This window comes from Nannospalax galili, unplaced genomic scaffold (genome assembly GCF_000622305.1).
Source record: "Nannospalax galili isolate Female #2095 unplaced genomic scaffold, S.galili_v1.0 scaffold186, whole genome shotgun sequence".
Classification (NCBI taxonomy): Eukaryota; Metazoa; Chordata; class Mammalia; order Rodentia; family Spalacidae; genus Nannospalax; species Nannospalax galili.
Genome location: NW_008358774.1, coordinates 5843505 through 5865085, shown reverse-complemented (window position 1 = coordinate 5865085; position 21581 = coordinate 5843505). Strand labels below are relative to the sequence as shown.

The 21581-nt window shown below is 38.4% G+C and overlaps 1 protein-coding gene across 5 annotated transcripts in view; it reads right to left on the bottom strand.

Moving 5' to 3' along the window:
- Ahi1 (Abelson helper integration site 1) overlaps nt 1-21581 on the bottom strand; it is a 142658-nt gene that overhangs the window by 2234 nt on the left and 118843 nt on the right. For 3 of the 5 annotated variants that reach the window (XM_017795328.2, XM_008822075.3, XM_008822078.3), the window contains 2 exons: nt 9837-9895; nt 3852-3954 (listed from right to left, as the gene is read on the bottom strand). In XM_017795328.2, coding sequence (XP_017650817.1) covers nt 3852-3954; nt 9837-9895 — 162 coding nt within the window. Of the gene's footprint in view, nt 1-3851; nt 3955-9836; nt 9896-12615; nt 12658-21581 lie in introns of those variants that run through there. The other 2 variants (XM_017795327.1, XM_029558119.1) reach the window with 2 other exon arrangements.

Genomic DNA, 21581 nt, shown 5'->3' with positions numbered 1-21581 from the left:
TCACCCCACAGGTCTGGCACACCCTGGCAGGAAAGGGCAGAAGCTAGCTAGAGATTCCCTACTGACCTTCCCTGGGGTGTAGGAGTGGAAAGCAAACCCCTGGGCTTTTTGGAATGGGTCCAATCTTAAGTAAATGGTTACATTTTTTATTTTTACATAAAAATTTACACATAAGTTTTGGAAAAATTCTGTTGTCAGTTCAGCTTTCCTGATTTTGAAATGTGTTCAAAGTAATCACACAGGCACACTCCTGTTATAGACAGAAGCTCAAAACCAGATTCAAGAGAAGCTCATAAACGCAACTGGAGTATAAAATGGAGCAGATACAACATGCCAAGGTATCATGGCAACATGGGCCAAACCCCTCATTGCTGCTACTACTTGTATATAGGAAAGGAATGCAAAATTTGCCCTAAATTAGGGTCTAATAAAAATTAGAAAGAATGTAGCAGAGGCACAAATAAATGCAGGGCCCCAATCACATAAAAACCATAAAACTGCAGAGTAGAGAGGGGACAGTAAAGGTCCTAGAGGAGGACTAAGACAGCAAAACAAAAGAAGAGAAATTCAGGGTGGTGGTAGGACAAAAAAAGAAGAAAAACAGAAAAGGGAAGGGGAGACAAAGGGGAAACACAGCTGGAAATTAGTGACATGGATCCTGCAGGTGCAGAAGATGCAGGACAAGCTGAATGAATCAAGTGGGACTGCACTGTGAAAAGTAAACAGAAGCCAGGAGAAACCCCAGGAGAGGAACCCCAAGAAAAATTTCACTAGAAAAAGCTGAAGTGGCAGCAAAGATAACATCTTTAAGGGAAATGATTCAGACTAGCAAAAGGAAGAAGCACAGTGGATAGAGAACGTCACAGACTGCCCACGAGTGGGAGAAAGGGACAGGATGACAGGGTGAGGTGACAGTTGAGCGTGCACTTTTGACTACTCGGAGGCCAGCATGGCACTTGACGGCTGCTCACAGACAGAACATGGACTTGAAAGCTGAACATGCAGAGGACATTCCATCTAACCCAAGGATGCAAAGCATAGTCCAAGTGCACTCTTCTCTAATGTTCTTCTCATAGAGTATGCCCACAGCTAACACAGGAAGAGAGGCAAAATGAAGGCTTAAAAAAAGCCACTTCATATGAGACGAGAAAGGAAAATCTATAGGAAGATTCTGAAAATGAATAAAACTGGGTTAGCATTTGTGTGTGTGTATAAAATAGTAAGATTAAAAAATGCTGGGCACTGGCCCACAAGAAACTGAATCTGATAAACATTTCCAAAAGGTTTGTTTCTGTGGTGCCCCACCCCCAAGTGCTGGGGAGAATAAAAGCAAGCATGGATGGCCCCTGCCTGTCAGTCCTGCGAGTACTTTCCATCCAGCAGAGTCAACAGGCAGAGACACCTGGAAAGCAAAGTCCTTAACTGGGAGGCAGGCGAGAAGAACATGTCCTACTTAAGGAACTTTGTGTTCTGAGACCTTGGGCCTGCCTTGGCTCTTGTATACAAAGAATAGACTGTATGAGATATTTCTGAAATTACTATTACTTGGAAAAAAATGTCCGAGTAGTATGCACATGTTGAGTAGGAAAATCAGAAAATGCATGGATTAAAATGAAAGCACTTAGCACAATCTCATCAACTGGATAACCAACATCTATGGATGCATATTGTTCAGTATTTTGTATGTATATAAACTATTTTATATTTACCTTCTAAATTTATCATATCTAGCTTTCATTTCCATAAAATAATTCCAACAGTAAATAATGAGCACATGTTATTATACATAAATGTTTTATAGTTTAATCACTTCTTTTTAATAGAGCAAAATCAACTGAAACCACCTTAAATGTTATAAAAGTCTCACAACATCTCTGTCCCTGAGCTGCCTCACTCTGTCAACTTTTCCATTAACAGTCAAACCAATGGACTGAGCCGGATATATTTTAGTCCATGCTTTGAGCATAAAGATTAAAAATTCCCCTGTTTTTTAAACACATCTGCTTGAAGGAGTAGCCATTTAAATGAGTCTTTCCATTGTCCTTGAATTTTTTTCTATAATAGATCCCTGAAGTACAACTGTCAGGTCAAAGGACATTTTTATTTTTGAGACAAGATTTCACTAAGTTGCCCAGACTGCCTTGAACTCTTGGGCTCAGTGATTCTCCCACCTTAGCCTCCTGAGTAACTGGGATTACAGGTAAGCTCTACCACACCTGCCTATGCAAGCATTTTGAAAACCACATATACACACACATATAGGGTTTATATTTACATAAACCTATTTATATAAATTTAAAAAACACTACTAAATTGTCTTCCATTAAGAATGGTTCCATTTTACAGTGGTATTAGCAGTTTAAGAGGTTAACCTACTTCCTTGTATATAAAAACTGTATTTCTTAAGTTTTGAAACTCGTTGCCATCTTGTGAGGAAAAAATACTATTTTATTTTGCTGTTTACCTTTCATTAATTTGATCACTATTAGGTAAACATTTCATATGTCTACTCAAAAAATATATTTATTCATTTGATAACATCCTGTGTATATTCTTTGCCAGTTTTCTTAGTGATAGATTTCTTTTTCTTGCTGACTTCTTAGAGTTTTATTTATAAAATGTTTTTACTTTTTAAAATAATACTTTTATTGATTCTTTCAGAATTTCATACAATGACTTTTGATCATATTCAGAGTGTTTCCCCCATCTCCTTTCAGATTCACCCCTACCTTCCTCCCCCTTCCCCCCCACTTCATGTCCTCTATTTTTTTTAAGATCTATGGAGACTATTGGCCCTATTTTTCTCCATTTTGACATGTATGATTTTAAAGTTTTTATTACGCAAATACAGGATCTGTTTAAAAGTGTTTTCAGCTGGGCACAGTGGCATGTGCCTATAGTCCCAGGTTCTTAGAAGCTAAGATGGGAACTGCTTGAGCCCAGGAGTTTGAGGTCAATCTAGGCAATGAAGTGAGACCTTGCTCTCCTCCCCCAACTAACACACACACACACACACACACACACACACACACACACGCACAACAACCCCCCCAAACAACAACAACAAAAACCAAGCAAACAAAAAAAATCCAAAACAAAACCAAAAACATCTTCTAATTCCAGCGTCATGATTGTTCAAAAGCCATTCCCAGGATTCTATCACTATTCATCTATGCTTTCTGTAGAGGTCCTTTTATTTTTTTTCCAAATTAAAAACATTCTGAAAACTTTGAATCTAACTCTAGAAAGTAACAAATTCATGTATGTGGATGATGAATAGGGCTATAACAGTTTGATTTCAACAAACTTCATCTCTACCTACAGAGAAAACAGTCTCCAGACAGCACTTCCTACAACTCATCATGCCCACCTACCTGCTGTGAGAACACTTTCAAACACATTTCTCACTAGTCTGTCTCAGAGGTAAATGTTGTCCACCTGTCCAGTTTCATCAGGACCCAGGGATTATCCCACACTTTGAGGGCTCCTTCACAAGTGGCTCTAGCCTCTCAGTTCGTAAATATGCTTGCTATTCCTTTGTAAAGCTCTCCACATCCCTAGTTTTCTACTAGTTACTGCCTAGTCTTTTCTCTGTTTTACAGCCCAGATTTTTGTAGTAAGACTGCTCGGTGATCTATCCTTTGAGACTGAAGACAATCTAATTGATCCTTCCAGGACTTTCCATCAACACTGACTTCTCCAAGGTCACAAATGGCCTCTTGACTGGAAATCCCAAAGGGCCCTCATCAGTGCTTATGTTAGCTGTCCTCTCTCTGGCATCTTCACTGTTGACCAGGTCTTCCAAAGACTTCGCCTGCTGATTCTATAACTTTTCCGTAATTTTCTCTTACCTCTATCAGGGTGACTTTTCGGCCTGTTGGCTCATTTTTCTTCGCCTGCATATCTGCTTTGTGTGCCCGGTCCTCCCGATTCTGTTCTTTGCCCTTTTCAGAACTACAGGAAGGAAAGATCAGAAAAAAGAAGCCAGTAAGAAAGCTGCAGTAGCACGTTAGGTGAGGGAAGGGATAGCGGGACTCAACGGATTGAACGGAAGTAAATGGGAGGATCTGAGACAGAAAAAACATTTGGCAGAACTACAAGTAGGATTATCCATGGGAGTGAGAGAGATCATTGCTCTAGCTTAACCATGCTAAAGGGACAAGAATAAAACAAATTCTGTCTGAAAAATACCAGATGCCTGAGAAAACCCAGAAAATTTTATCAGCACAGATGGAAACATACACATAAATATACACAATATTTCTTAATAACAAAGAAAAGAGTAAAGCAGGTTCACGAAAGTTTAACATACCAACCTGAGGAATGGGCAAGGAATGCAGCATTCTCAAAAACTTAATGGCAACAGCAAAATATAAATCATTGTATATCGTAGCAAACTATGTTAGGAAAAGAATACACAACAAAAAGAGAAAACTGAAGAACTAGCAGACTGAATCTTCTCTCTAGGGCATACAGGAATGCTGGAAATTCCTACGGGTAGGGTCCTAATTGGATAAGACCAGTGTCCTTAGACAAAGAGAATAAGATACCAGAAGGTGCTTGTATGTAAGCACATGCACACACATGCTTTTCACATGTGCACAGAGGCCACATGAGGACACAGTTAGAAGGCAGCCACCTCCAAGTCAGAAGGAAAGGTCGTATTGAGACTATCTAATGTACTCTCAAAACCTAGTAATAAGTGGGCTGGTGGGATGGCTCAGCAGGTAAAGGTGCATACTGCCAAGCCTGACAAACTGAGTTTGATTCCTAGAACCTACATGGTGGAAGGAGAGAACCGATTACTCAAAGGTCTCCTCTGACCTCCACATATGCCACAATATACACATAGTGCCTCCCTCCAAATAAATAAATAAATAAATAAATAAATAAATAAATAAACACAAAAAATATTTTAAGCATTATATGGGTAAAACATTTGAACAGGTATTTATTTCACCAAAGAAAATATATACATATATGACATAAAATGATGCATGACATCATTGGCTGTTAGAGGCAGGGATATATAAATTATGACATGAGATAAATCTTGGATTAGAATGGCCAAAATGATGAAGACTGAGAATATCAAGCACTGGTGAGAAAGTGGAACCCATGCATACTGGCAAGCCTGGGAAATGAACAACCATCCAGAAAAATATACAGAAATAATTCTGACCATTCCACTTCTACTTATTTACCCAAGAAAAGTGAATACAAATGTCTCTACGAAGACTTGTACCCAAATTCTGGTCTTAGCTATATTTATAGTGGCCCCAAACTTCAGAAAACTCAAAGACCTATTAGCAGGTAATAAATAAATGAATTGTGGTGTTTAAAACTCTAGAAAGAGAGAAGTCTTGATTGTCAAGGGCTGGAAGTTAAGAGAATGGAAGAGACAGGAGGAGGAAATTGTAAAAAGAAAATAAGAAATTTCTTAAGTGATGGCTCATGGGTACCTACTTTTCTTAAAACCTAGATGTATACTGTTAAGTATGTGTAATTTATTATACATCAAGTATATGTCACTAAAAGTGCTACAAACCTAGGTATACATAAAATTTGACTTAAAAATACGTGTGTGTGTGTGTGTGTGTGTGTGTTTGTACATGCATATATAGACCCGTGGGTGCACATGGAGGTCAGGATGTAGCCTTGGATGTCATCCATAGGAACACTGTCCATTTCCTTTGACACATGGTCTCTCATTGACCTGAGCTCATCAATTAGGCTAAACTGACAGGCCAGCAAGCCCCAGGCATCCTTCCTCTCCACCTCCCCAGCACTGGGATTATAGACTTGAGCTACCATGTTCAACATTTTTAAAAAATATATTTGTTATTTTTATTTTGTGTGTATGGGTGTATTGCCTGCAAGTGTGTAAGTGCACCCATGTCGTGCAATGCCTGCTGAGGTTAGAAAAGGGTGCTGGATCCTCTGGAACTGGAGTTACAGATGGTTGTTAGCCTCCGTGTAGGTGCAGAATTGATACTGCATCCTCTGCAAGAGAAACCAGGGCTCTTAATTCCTGAGCCATCTCTCCAGCCCCATGTTTTTATGTAGGTTCTAGGGACTGAACTCAGGTCCTCATACTATGAGGTAAGCACTTACTGGCTGAGATCTCTCCCTAGACTAAAACCTGATCCTTTTTCAGTAACTTGATTGCTGTATACTTTTTCTAGGCATCATCAAACCTCATCTTGAATATTACCTTAAGTAGTCTTTCTGGTTTCATCTTCAATCCATTAATATGTATCCAGAGTAGTGCTGTTAAAATTTAAGTCACCTTCTCTGTTTAATGGCTCCCTATTTCACTTAGAGTAAAACCCAAAAGTATTATGATGCTTTACAAGGTCTTCCTCCTCACTCTGATCTTATCCACTCTCTCCCAAATACACTGTTTATTGCAGAAACTCCAACCTTTTCCTTACTGTTCCTTTAGGATGCCAGGTATGCTGCTGTCTAAGCTCCTGGGCCTCAGGGCTTTCTGTACCTGCCCCTGACATAAACATATTAGTCATGTTCATTTCTCTGCACTCTACAACAGGCCTAGTGTAGAGGCTCATGTTTTTTATCCCAGCCCCGCGGGGGGCTGAGGCAGAAGGAACACTCATGAGTCCAAGCCAGCTTAGGATACAGAGCAAGACCTTGACTGAAACAAAAACACCAACAACACAACACAAAACTTGCAACCATCACACTTCCCTGCTCTATTTCCTACTCACATTCATTTTCTCCACAGCACAGCACAATTTGACAGATACTTTGCACACAAGAAAGTAAGATGGCAGCTCATGAGGTAAGGATTTTTATCTCATTACTATGTCCTCAGTACCTAGAACATTCTAGGTATTTATGTGCCCAACAAAATATTATTTAGACGATGACTTTGCAGTGTGTCTCTTCTTTGGCCACAATGGGTACACTCATAAAACATACACCATATATCATTTGTTAGTGCACTTCAGTACCTAGCACAGCACCTACCGCAGAGAGCACAGGCAAAATAAGTCTCCAAATTGGCCGATGCTCACCAGTGAACTACTGAAGCTCAGCTGGAAAGGCTGCAGGAGCAACAAGGTCTGACAGGACCAAAATGATACAAATGACTGTTCAGGTCCATGTAAAATGCTAGGCAAACACATCAAACCGTGCCTCTTAGTCTCACTTTCTAATCATATGCTGCTCCAAGGTCTCTGATCCCACATTCTTCAAGAATAATAATCTCTAGCTAGTCTTCTTTTTTCTTCACTACAAATTTCCAACTCCATCAGTGGATAAAGCACTTGCTGATAAAAGTGAGGACTGGACTCTGCACTCCCAGCTCCCACATATAACTTGGTGAGGCACAGGAGCCTGCCTGTAATCCCAGTCCTTCAGAGACAGAGATAGGGAATCTCTGGGGCAAGATGGCTATCCAGACTAGTTGAATTGGGCAAGTTCCAGGTTCAGCAAAGACCCTGACTCAGTAAATAGTAGAGGGTGATGGAGGAAGACATCAGACATCAACTTCTGGCCTACACACACACACACACACATGCACCTTGTACACATGTGCATTCACATATATACAAACATGTACAAACATGCACACCACATACACATGCAAGAAGAAAAACAGACAAGAACCTCAAGTGGAAAACAGTAAGAACGGTCTATATATGTGCTCATTTGAGTTAGCTAACTAATATGCAAATGGTCCAAATGGAAAGGCAGAGCTGTAAGGAAACAAGAAAATGAGTCCCTTTTCATTTACTTGGGTGCAGTGAACTTGTTAGAGTAAATTAAAGAAATGATGAAATAACCTTCTTCCTACATACTGGGCAAATGTTTCCACCATGAACTCGCCTATAGTTTTCAAGTCATGAGAAAAATCTATACAGCTTTCAATTTATGAGAAAAATCCATCTTTACTGGCCTAGGAAGTTGTAAGTGTAGGGAAAGTCCAAAGGCCTTAGCTGAAACTTGAGGATTTGGATACATCTGAGCATCTCTCTCTCTCTCTCTCTCTCTCTCTCTCTCTCTCTCTCTCCTTTTTTTCAGTACTAGAGATTGAACCCAGTGCTTTCCACATACAAGGCAAATGCTCTACCAATGATTTATATCCCTATCAAAGACTGGGCCTCTTTTTATTTTATGTGTATGAGTATATTGCCTGCATGTATGTGAATGCTCCCATGATGTGCAATGCTGCAGAGGTCAGAAGAGGGCTTCGGATTCCCCTGGAACTGGAGTTAAGGATGGTTTGTAGCTGCCATGTGGGGTGCTGGGAATCGAACCCGGGTCTTCTGCAAGAGCAGTCACTGCTCTTAACTGCTGAGCCATCTCTCCAGCCCCTACAGGTTCTTAAGTGCTCTAAATGCAATGGAAGAAGCTGAGTCACCCAGACAGCCTTCAGAATTCAAGTGTCTGTGAAGCTTACTGAACTTGAATCTGAAGGGTACAGGGTATATCTGTGTATCACCTGAAGCAGCTATCCAATGTGTGGCTGATATTCATTCATTTCTATAATATTTATTAAATAGTTGTAAAAATTTTTTTTATAAAACATGCAAATTCCTAGGAATCAGTGATGTTATATTTGCTATACTACTATGTAAAATCTCAACAAAATGAAAGAAAACCCAAAACCCAACCATGCTTGCTAGACAGAAACAAAAGCCTGCACGGCCTGTGTGCAGGTACCAAGGGACAGGTGGAGGGAAAGCATGGGAAGAAGAGCAGACAGGAACCGGAGGGTCAGCTCTTGCTTGGGTCTGCATCATGCCATGTACAGGGACCCAGCAGGAGCCTTTTTAAATCTCATTTCTCCATTGGCAAAGGAACGGTCAGAATACTGGACTGGGGATACTGTGAGGATAAATATGTTAATGTGGTAAAATGTGCCCTGGAGCTATATGTGGCCATAAAATTACTGCTAGAGCTCATTTATCAAAAAAGGAGCGACACCTTCCCATAGAACTTGGGACACTGAATCTAGCTGAAAGAGAAACAAGCAACCCCAGTGGTCAGGAGTTGGGAGTCTTGGTTCAGGTATTGACAAATACACCCTGTGAAATTAGCACAAAGCCTTCTCCTTGGTTTTCTCGACTATAAAATCAGAGAGGCTGTGGAAAGAATTATAGGGTATCTTTCAGATCATGATTCCAAGGCTCTTTTAAAGTCTAGCTGAAAATTATGTCTTTCATCTGTGGAATGAGATGCTGTCTTATACCATATTGTACAGCTTTATTTGATAATTCCTATAAATTACTGTCATAGGAATCAGAATTTTTGAAGTAGAAGAGGCAAATTATTCTTCAAACTGTGAAAGCATATAGCATATCTTAACTTGAAATAATATTTTCCTGAAGGAAACCCAGCAGGTGTCTGTGTGCACATGTGTGAAGCAGGCACCTACATGAGAGGGAACAGTAACACCCATGCCATTCATGTTTGTTAAACTCATGCTCCGCTGGTGATAGAGTGCAAATATACAGTGACAATGCTCTGGGTATTGGATTTTTTTCCCCTTTAAAGCCTCAAAGTAGACATTTCATAATTTAATTTTACCAAATTATTCACTTGTTTTCAGTTAATATTATTTCAAAATATTACTCAAATGAAAGTCAATGAAAAAATAAGACCTTTAAAGTTTACTGTAACAATTTTATTTAATATTATTTCTATGGCTTCATAACAGTCTTAAAGTATTTTGAGAATGAATGGTCTGAAATTCAACTTGTAATATGACCATTGTTATAAAAAAATGATATGAACAAATCATCTCTAAAAGAAAAAAAAAAACCCCACAACTATTTATCACTGCAAATTATCTAGAAGAAGTTACTTACTGTGTCAGGGTCTGTGAGCTGAGTCTGAAATCTTGGGACTTGTCCTTACTGACTGACTGCTGTGAAGAAGGAGAGAAGAACAAGCAGTAAGGCACACAGAAGAGAAGTCAGCACAGTCAATACGCATACCATGTCCCCCACGGTGAGGCGAGAACACGCTGGTTCTGAACAAGAATGTCTATGCCCATCTCGATCTGGATGCTTAGCACAGTAACATACTCACTCCGACAGAAAACAAGGAAACAGTTCTTCACATAGTTTAAACGCTCTGTACAAACAACGTCAGATTTCAGATATGTGGTACCAGGAAAAAAAAAAAAACTCCACAACACAAAAAGAGGGGTTGTTTATCGGCTTCATCTAATACTAAGGTGTGCAACTTTAGCCCTCCGTGGATCACTGTCTCTTCTCTTTATATTCTTTTCAGTGGTTCCATATTTTTTTATAGTGGGGCTCAGCTGAACTGAATGCAAGATTCTGAACTTGAACAGTAAATCTTTTACAAATTTATTCAGCATATCTTATTTTATGAATTGGTAACCTTGACAAAAAAAATCTAAGCACTTTCAAAGGTACTAAATTATACGCCAAGTACTTGTTAGATACTTCCTCTAGAATCTGAAGCATTAGCTCCAGCCCAACGTATACTGGAGAAATGGTGTTTAATGTGACACATAATACTGCATAAATCAACCCAATGCTGCTATAAAATAGACTGCAAGTCGTTTTTAGAGATAATTAGATGTTGCAGAAAGCATCCATTTGATATTCAAAATAAAACATACTGGTCTTAAAGTGTTGAATGATATATAATGAAAGATATATATATCTTATATATATATACACACACAATTATTTAAATTAAAACAATTCCGCAAACAAAACAAAAAAAAGAAAAAAAAAAAAGGAAGGAAGGAAGGCATGCAGCCTTCTCTTTCATCCTGCTGCAGTGATCCTAAGCTCCCAGTGCTACATTAGCTGAGGCCTTGCTTTGCCTTTCTTTACAGTTCCTCCTCATAATCAGACTTCAGCAAGATTATGGCTCAGCAAGATTTGGTTCCAAGTATCTTTATTCAAGTACTACCGTGCTTATCATGAAGATTTTAAGACAATATCATGCTTTTCTGGACTATAGTTATGAGTTCATTATTGTTAGCTGGATAGCTTTAAATCAAGGATTTAACAAAGATGAAAAATAGAGAATGACAAGACAGGAGTGAAAGGTGGGTGCTGTATCAAGTGACCCCAACGACAAAAGAACTAATGACACCTTGATTTTTCTTTACCACTGAAGTTGATGAGACTCAGTTACAATGTACTGAGAAAAAAGTATATACCCACGGACAATTCTGAATTCAAGGACTAATTCAGATTGCCAAATACTTTACCTGCCCTAACCCAATAGGTCAACAAGCAAAGAAAAGTAGCAAAACCTAACTTAGCATTAATCCTTACAAGATATTACTAGTTTCTTTATAAGCTTTTTTTTTGTCTTTTTGAGACAGGGTCTCCCTGTAGCCCCAGCTGTCCTGGAACTCACTATGTAGACCAGGCTGGCCTTGAACTCACAGAGATCCACCTGCCTCTGCCTCCCAGTGCTGGGATTAAAGGCGTGCGCCACCACGCCCGGCTTCTTTATAAGTTTTTAAATTCCAAAAACAATAATCAAAGATAAGATTTGAATTTTTTATTCTATACATGGTCTAAGCATTATTTCTATCTCTTTGCCCAAGGGAGGCAAGCATCTTACAAAAATACCTGTATGCTTATAAAACTTGGCAAAATGACTGGATTTTTTAAAGGGGAACTGGCCATGCAGCTCTAATCATAGATTCTCATCAATCTGTACCTATTCTGGAGCTGAAAAGAGAAATCAGACTAAGTCTACTATTAAGCCAGTGTTGCCATGTGTAGATCTTAGCAATCCTGTTCTTCATAGAGTCTGCTCATTTGAACAGGATGCTAAGATGTCCTCAGAAAGTTTATCTGAAGTAGGCATGTGGTACCAGGAAAAAAAAAACAACTCCACAACACAAAAAGACGGGTTGTTTATCGGCTTCATCTAATACTAAGGTGTGCAACTTCAGCTCTCCGTGTATCACTGTCTCTTCTCTTTATATTCTTTTCAGTGTATCCATATTTTTTTATAGTGGGGCTCAGCTGAACTGAATGCAAGATTCTGAACTTGAACAGTAAATCTTTTACAAATTTGTTCAGCATATCTTATTTTATGAATGGTAACCTTGACAAAAAAAATCTAAGCATATACATATATGAGAAACAGTCAAAGAACAAATTTAATGAAATAGTTAAAAAAATAAAACATTATTGGCCATGCCACATTTCCTATTACATCATTACAGGACTGTCACTGGCACACCTGTTTGTGTGTGTGTGTGTGTGTGTGTGTGTGTGTGTGTGTGTGTGTGTTTAATGATGCAAAGTGGCTTGGCCTATGTTCAAATCCTATAAATCTCAAGTTAGCAGGGAACCCGTATTTCAGTGTTTTTACACTTATTCGAAAAGGACACTTATTTAATAAGTCTAATACTTCACTCTAAACACCTTTACTCACTCATTCCTTGGTCTCAGCAGCAGCAGCCATATGGGTAGTGACTCATGGAGGCAGTAGGAGGGGGAAGAAGGAGTTGTCTCTGTGAGCTGTTTTATCTTTAAACAGAAGCCCCCAAGGCTGGAATGCAATCAGCCCATAAACACCCCCCACCATCAACAAGCCAAGGAGCATGACTGCCCTTCTTTCCCTCCTTTCCACACACACCTCTCAGATGTTTTGTGACTTCATTTCCTCTTCATGGATACCCTTGATTTGGAGAGGAGGGGATGAAGAGAGGAAGATGAGCAAAGCGAGGATGAGGAATGGAAGGACCAGAATCTAGAGACTCCTGCTTCCCAAACCCTCACAACTTCTTTGGGATGATTTTCAATTTGGAATGCAATGAGGCTTAAATATGAAAGGAATGATTAATGGAATGATTTAAAATGATACCACTGATTATGTGGAGAATTATCAAGAAGAAAACAATTCATAACAACTTTGTAAAAGAGAAATGGGCCATGCAAACAACTCACCGGATAGAAATACTTCTATAAATATAAACTTGAAGAATGAATGTAAAATCAGGTAAGTGTTCATTCAATGTACATTGTAGCTAGCACACTAGCAAATAATTAATTAAATAAGACAAATTTAAGATACAGTATAGTTTTATTCTTACATGCTAATTATGTACTCACTGATATATTTACCTTGTCCAAATAATATTTACAGTTTCTTCATCTCTACTTTGTGGGATTTTTTTCTTTTTAGAAAAGGAATTCAAGAGAGGAAAAATGCCAATGAGGGTTTGGTGGTTAAATTCTAGTCTTGGTTCTGTCATGAAATCTGTGTAGTTGGAGTCAGTCACGTAACCTCTCTTAGTTTTTTGTTTGTTTGTTTGTTTACTTGAAAAGGAATAGAGGGCTCAGAATAAAACCTAAGCTACCAGAGCACCATTCTCTTATTTTTACAGATGAGGAAATGGAGGCCCAGAGTCACCAGAGATACACAAGTAGTTGGAGGCTACACCAATGTTCTTAAGACTGATTTGTCAGCAAAACTAATTTTCAATACAATTTTGCTTGAAAGCCTCACGTTTAAACATGTAGAAGTAGAATCATTCTGGGTAAAACTAGGTTTGTATGGCCCGGCATACCCTGCCATAGGTCTAGATCCCAGCTTCTTAAACTGTCAGTCAACAGGTCTGTGACTAAATGTATGGCTGTGAAAAATTTGGAAACAGTATAAAGTTTCTTAATAATTAAAAGTAAAATATGTAACAAGTCTGAGACATTTCTGGCAGCACTTGCCTATGTATCATGCAACTTCACAGCAGCCTTCATTCTGAATACATCACTTAAACACTACACTATGTATGCCATCATGCCATGTAATAGCAGCAAATGCTGCCTAAACACAGTTCAGATTTGCTGTAATTGTGTTATGAACTACAGTGTTTTTACTATACACACAGTTTTCTACACTACAGAAACATAGTGGTTTAATTACAGAAAACAAACAATACTTTCATAGAGTCATTTTTCAGTATGCATCAAATTAGTATATCTTTGGATTGTATTATGTTATAATGTTGGATTTTAAAAACTGCTGTTTGAGTTTTATTTTTAAAAATTGCTAAATAAATTTTAGCTTGGGATAAAAACAGACTTTCCAGCAATTTTTGAAATGGCTCTAGATACTTCTGCCATGTTATATTAAGTATCTATGCAAAGCTCTGGTGGTAGAGGAAATATTCTCAAAGAGAGGTATTGTGCCCTTCCCTCTAGCTATTAAACCATCACCTTTTTTTTTTTTTCATTTACAAACTAGTATGTTTAACAGGCATGTAGGAGTCAAGCTGGAAGCTGACCTCCAGAGAAAACCTCCAAAGGGCTCTCACTCCATATCTATCAAAGAATGGACTTAGGAACAAGGAACTCTGCAAGGCTAGAAATGAGTGGGTGTCTTACATCCTCTCTCCTAAACCTTTTTCTTTCCAAAACAGGGTACCTTTAAGAATCTATGTTCCTCTGCTGACAAAATTCTGTAACCCAGAACAGACACAATAGAGACCACCTAGGTTAACCTGTCCCATGGCCACACTGAAACACATTCTGGTCTTCTTCTACACTCAAAGATGGCCCAGGCATGGTGGAGAGGAAGCTAGACTTTCTTCTCACCCTGGTTTGGCCAAACTAAATAAAATAAGAGTTCTTTACCAATTTCTATTTCCTAATTTCTTTGGAGTACAGGAAAACTGAGGCAGTGGGTTTACGGACATGAATGCCTTACAACACTGCTTCTACCAGTGTTTCTAATTTTCTAGAGTAAGTATTTTGGTAGGGGTATTTGTCATAGTTTGGATCTAAACCAACCCCAACAGTGCATTCATATACAGATGGATGTGTAATTTAATGGCATTATGGGGATATAGTGGAAGCTAGGAGGTTGGGTTCTCAGTGGAGAACTAGATCACTGGGGGCATGCCTTAGAAGAGTATATCTTGTCCTGAGTCCTTTTTCTCTCTCCGTTTCTGCTTCCCTGGCTGCTAGAAGGTAAGTAGCTCTACCAGGATGTTCTGCCTCAGCATAGGCTTGAAAGCCATGGGACCGGCTGACCACTGGCTGAAACCCCTAGAACTATGAGTCAAAATAAACCTATCCTCCTTTTAAATTGTTTCCCTTGAGAATTTTATCATAGTAACAGACTCTAACACACCAGTTTTACAGACTAACCCTAGGACTAAGCATACCCTGTGCTACACAGCTACTACTCACTCCTGATACTAGAATGAAATCGCCCTCCCTCCCTTCCCTCCCTCCCTCCTTCTTTCCCCTCTCCCTCATCCCCCTTCTTGTGGTGGTGTTAGGGAATGAAAGCTAAGCTTAGCACATGCTTTGCAAACTTCACTGCTCAGCTGCACTCTTAACCCTAGAATGAACTTTTGAAACAGGCAGTTTGATGACATCATTTCCTCACTTTACGCTTTATACGCTTTGATGGCTCCCTATCACCTTGAGAGAAACTACAGCTTCTTAATGTGCCCTATGATGGCTTCCACGATTCTGCCTGTTTATTCAGGGATGGCCTTTTCTTCTTTCAACCTTGTATATTTTGAGCTTCTACCATGATGCTATACTGGGCCATGCTGTGCTCTTCACATATGCTTCTAATGCCTCAAAGAATTCCTCAAAAGCTAACTCTACCAATTATCAAAAATGGCTTCACAGTTTCCCTTTATTATTCTTCACTGCTTATGTTTAGTTTTGTGACTATGACTAAAACCTCTTTTTCTCTTTGGACTATAATGCAGGGAGTATTTCTGATTTATTGGCCATTACCATCCAAACTCCATTCAACTACGGTACCTGAAATACAACAGGCATTCAATATAAGTGCTAAACAAGGAAGATCCCAAAGTGGAGGAGGGAGAATGGGATTCCCAAGTTAAGGTCCAGACTAGAGGAATGTGAGTGTGGAAAATGTCATAACATGAGGTGAGGTTTTCCACCCAAAGAAGTGCTGATCTCTCAAACAGCTGCAGAAAGAGGGTGAAATTACAGAAATATAGAGAAAATAAAGATGAAAACTTAAGGGAATTCATTTTATATGGCAACTCTTTAAGAAAGCAGGAGTCACAGTGCACTTGGTATGGAGTTAGCTGCTTGAGAAATGTGGATACTGTTCTTCACTAAGTGTCAGGGAATGGAGTAGTGAGTGAGTCAGACAGAACAACAAAAAGATGGCAAGATGGTGGGACCTCAATGAGGCAGGTAATCACAACCTGACCAACAGTCAATACCATAATGTGATTTTCTTTTAAAAAAGCAATGAATAAACACAGAATAGAAGTGAGAAAAATGGATAAGTGGTTGACCCCAGGCCTAGGGACTGGTGAGACATGTTACATATTCCAAGAGCTGTGTAAGCACCTGGCATCGAACTGCTAAATAATGCCACTTGCATAAATTAATTTCCTCTGGTCTAAAATGGAAATGGATTGTAGTTAAGCAAGGAGGTAGAAAACATGAGAATAAATCCCCATTTATTTATTTAATGTGTTGTGTGTGTGTGTGTGTGTGTGTGTGTGTGCATGCGTGCATGTGCAAGTGAGTGTGGAGGTCAGAAAACAACTTGTAGGAGTCAGTTCTCTCTTTCTAGCATGTAGGTCCTGGGACTAAATTCAGGTAGTCAGGCTTGATGGCAATTGCTTTTGCCAGCTGAGCCATCTTGCTGGCTACCCCCCAATTTTTAAAATTCCTGCAAACAGAAGAGTTATTTGGGTCTTTTAATTCTTCTTTTGAGACTGAATTATTTCTCAATCTCCCATCAGAGGGAATAATTCTCCCCAAATCAGGCCACATGGAATATAAGGAAATCCTCTGTGCTAAGATACAGTCACATGTAGGAGACAGCTGCTTAGACACACCTACAGTAACAGGAAACAACATGGGTAAAACAGAAAGGACTCATTAAGTGCCAAAAATGTTCAAATAAACAATGATAAAAGAAAATTTGTTCTAGTATGTTGAAGAGCATCTAGTATGTTAGACATTTTATAAAGCCGGGTCTGGTTATAAAGCCTACAATCTCAGCATTCAGGAAGCTGAGGTAGGGGAATGTGAGTTCAAGGCCAGATAGCAAAACTTTGTCTCACAAAACTGGAACACAACAACAAACAAAATAATTCTCCCCAGCAATGTACAACATATTCCCAACAACAGATTATCAATCCAAAACGCCATCAGTGCCCAGGGCGGGAACCTCGAAGTGGAAAGTCTGACAACACGAGAAAACGAGGACAGCAGAGTTAGGGTGTCAGAGAACCTCAAAAAAAGTCATGTTTCTTGTCAAGTCAGAAGACAGTGTGGCTGATAATAATCAATCCTGCCACTATCTAAAGGACATTGATGACAGAATGATTGGTGGGAAGTTCTCACAATCATGAATCTTTCACATTTTAGATCTGTAACAGATTTTCAGAGAAATGTTACTGACATATAGATTATCCTCTGAGTGCATCATTATGAAGAGCAAACACTGTGTTACTTGATCCAACAACCCTCAGTCAAGTCAGAGCACATCAGGCCACATGGAACACTGACAACAGCACTGCAACATCTTTATTTTATGCTTTTGTATAGTCATCACTCAAAATTATCTAACTCAGAGAATCGATGGTTTTTACAAAAGCATAAAAAGCCCGCTGCACATGCACAGTTTGAGAGTTGTGAAAATGTCCTAAAAATACTTATCGGAGCTTATTAGAAAAAAAATCATATAGACTCTTCATGGAGAATCTATATTATTCTCTAAATGGAGTTTTTAACAGAAGATCAGCATAATGGAAGGAGTCATAATAGAGGCTGAGTTCAGACTCAGATCAGGAGTGAATAAGGAATGGGTTGCTTAATAGGAAAACAATTTCACGTGTATGGTATCTTGTATAAATTTTCATGAGAATTAGAAGACACCAAAAAACATTTTCTAAATCTACTTTTGGGGTAAACTACAGAGGGACTCTCTCACAGACCCCTTGTCAACTGTCTAGGACCTGCCCCAGGCCAGGTAATCTGAGAACAAACAGCCCTGAGGCCTTAAGCAGGTCTCATTCTGTGGAGGGTCAGAGGATCCTGGAAACATGGAGGTGTTTTCACAGAAAGAAAACAAGAGCTGAGGCACACATGCCAATAAAATGGTGGGGGCGCAGGTGCAAAACTACCAGGAGAAGCAGCAAAAGTAGCCACCAGGGCTTCAAGAGAGACATTATGGCCCCTTTCAGTAGGAAAGACCAAATCTCTGCAGACTGTGGGTGTTCTTCTGTGTCTGACACTGACCCTTGAGGCCTTAATGTGGAGAGTGTAATCTGAGTGTGTGGGGGGCGGAACCTACTCTGGTTCTATTGTGGCATCATTGGTGGGTCCCACTTATTTGCTCTATTGGAAGAATTATCTAGATTACAGACAAGTGGATATTTTTCAAATATGGAACTAATACTTTGGTGTTGCAATAGTTCTTAACACTATTGTAACGTGTCATGGGGAAGGAAAAAAATGCATCAGTGCTGTCTGCATTGAAATTCTTCATGGAATTAAATGACTATTTAATTTTAAAATAAAACATAAAACATTCCTAAAATTTAAAGCAGTAAGTTAAGAGATAAATCATTACATTTTCTTTGAGTATCAGAATTACTAAAATAAAAAATAAATTGATATTATTCTTTAGCAACAGGAAGAAATAATGATAACTATATTTTAATAATTTAGTGCACCTAATTAATGTATGTATTTGGTCAACATATCAAAAATTATCACTGCCATAAAACATTCCTAAAATTTAAAGCAGTAAGTTAAGAGATAAATCATTACATTTTCTTTGAGTATCAGAATTACTAAAATAAAAAATAAATTGATATTATTCTTTAGCAACAGGAAGAAATAATGATAACTATATTTTAATAATTTAGTGCACCTAATTAATGTATGTATTTGGTCAACATATCAAAAATTATCACTGCCTATAGTAAATTTGTTGCTGTACTTAACAAAATAACAAAATAGTATTATTTCTATGGTTAAGAATAATTCAGATTTATCTCTGGTACAAGCACTATGAATGGAAATTTTCTGCTTTATAATGTGATTTTTGAAAACACTATTATATAGCACTATCATTAGCTTCTCTGAAGACTTACAGAAACCCTTGAAAATTGAAGGCATCCTACTTATTCCCTAATGTTTTTATAGGAGGCTGGCAGAAATCACCACTGTAAAATCACCAGTGTTGTTCTTTTTATTTAAGTGTGTGTGTGTGTGTGTGTGTGTGTGTGTGTGTGTGTATGTGTGTAGCTGGAAGAGGAACTACCCTGGAATTATCTGATGATTTTTGGTTCTCTGTTCTTACTTTGGACTAGACAAGAAAACAGCTGTTCCCAACTATAGCTAGAGTGTGCACTCTGACTTAGGAACCAGCCCTTTGAAATTAAGCCAGCTTGCTCTTATCGAGTTTATACACATAGGAAAACACTGAAAATAATGAAAAGGTTCTTTTTACATGAAGTTGAACTATAATGGGTATTTTTATAATTACTTTGGAATAGCAAAATCAATAATTACTGTTCATGTAATGGGCTTTTAGAGGCCATATGCAAAACATCACAGTAATTGTTCTACATTTTCAGAAGTAATCTAACTATCCTGTGTATAATTATCACTAAATCTGGCAATTATATAAAAATACACTTAGTTGTGACAATGTTGAAAGACCTAGACCTATAAAGATAGATGGTACTTTTCAACTTTGATTTTTGTTTTTTAAAAGTTAAAAAAAATAAAGAAAACTAAGCATTTACTAGAATAAAATAAACAACACTTTAGGAATTAAAAACTAACCCTGGATATTCTAATAACTTGAAATAGTTTAAAAATATAATTTTCTGTGCCAATAAAAAAGATGTCAAAGACATATTGACAAAAGAAAAAAATAGCATTAAGTATAGTTCTACTTCCATTAAAATAAATCAACATGAATAAAGACATGCATGTTCACATACAGAAAGAACATTTTTAGAAGGCTATGAAAAAACTGTTAGAATAAACAGGTTTATTACGATATAAGACCGATTCTTCATTTTTATGTTATTCTTTACTGACTGAACTTTATAAACTACAAGCATATATTAATTTTAGAGTAGAGCAACTTAAAAAAGTCCAAAACACAAAGAATATGCCCAAGTTGTCAGCATTACTTTTTCAAAGTTTCGAAATGTCTTTATTTTCTGACAACACAAATGTTCTTTTTATCAGATCCAAATTGGCAGCACATCTTAGTACAGAAGTTCTAGAAGAAGCCAGAGGAAGACACGTATCTCCTCATACTCCCCTTTCATGCAGGTAGCTGCTAATTTGTCTGGGGACCTTGGCCTACTGCAGCGAACAACTACAACTTTCTTGTAAAGTGCAAGTGCCAGTGACAAATACTGTTGTCGCCTAGGAGCACCTAAATGTACCAGGGGACGTGCTGGAAGGTGTCTGGCACATTCAGCAACAGAGAAAAATGTGTTCTACCAGGAGGTTTGGAAGAGGCGGTGGCTGCCAAGATAGTAAGAGGGATAATTTTACTTTTTCTTGTATGCTTTGAACATAAATCATTTCAGAAGGGATGATTATTGAGGTTTCTTTCCCTCTTTAAAGTATAGAGAATAAAGCTAAGTGCACTGGTGTGTGCCTGTAGTCCCAGCTACTCTGGAGGCTGAGACAGGACAATCACAACTTGAGCCCAGCAGTTCATGGCCAGTCTAGACAACACAGTGAGACCTCCATCTCAAAAACAGTAACAACTCAAAAGTACAGTATATAGAATACAGTTCTTAAAATTTCCATGTGAAGAAGGCACAATGAAACAAACATTAAAGGGGGATATTAAAAAAAAAATGCTGTGACACAAACTCTGGCTAACCGTAGGTAACAACTGTCATCAACTGCTGCCAGAGTTTTAGGTACCTGGCCTGAAAATATGGAGGCTACCCTCTTAATTAGCAGTGTCATTTGAATGAATCTCTTAGAACTTTCTGGATTTCAATTTCTTCATTTGTAGGATGCAACAGCTGAATAAGACTTGCACTCCTCCTGTCCCTGGCACCAGTTCTGTAATTCTGAGCTCAGACCTCCCACAATCCTAGTCACTTTTATCAGAGACTGTTTTTCATGTTCTTTAAAAAACATACCTTATACATGATAAGAGAAGACTTGCATGTGAAATTAAACCTCTGATAGATTTTATGGTATGCTTGTAAGGCAGAATCTTGATAAAATCAAGCCATTTGCATTTTGATGAAGAACTAAACTTAAGAAATGCAACCAGCCAGTTGGTACAGACCCTCAGGTCCACATTTCTCAAGGGTTGGCTGTCAGCTCCATGACTCAGTATATGCAAGGCATTCTAGAGCCTGGGGGAAGCATTATGTTTATGAGAGACTTCTTTTTACATGAGCATAGATCATTACATACACTTTCTCACACAGGGAATTAACACACACAGTCTAATTTACATATGGCAAATTCCTAGGGAGAGAAATGTCTATAGGATTCTATTCTTTTTTTAATTTTAATTTTAATTTGAGTGCCAGGGATCAAACCAGGGCCTTGTATGGATAGGCAAGTACTCTACCACTGAATTACATTCCC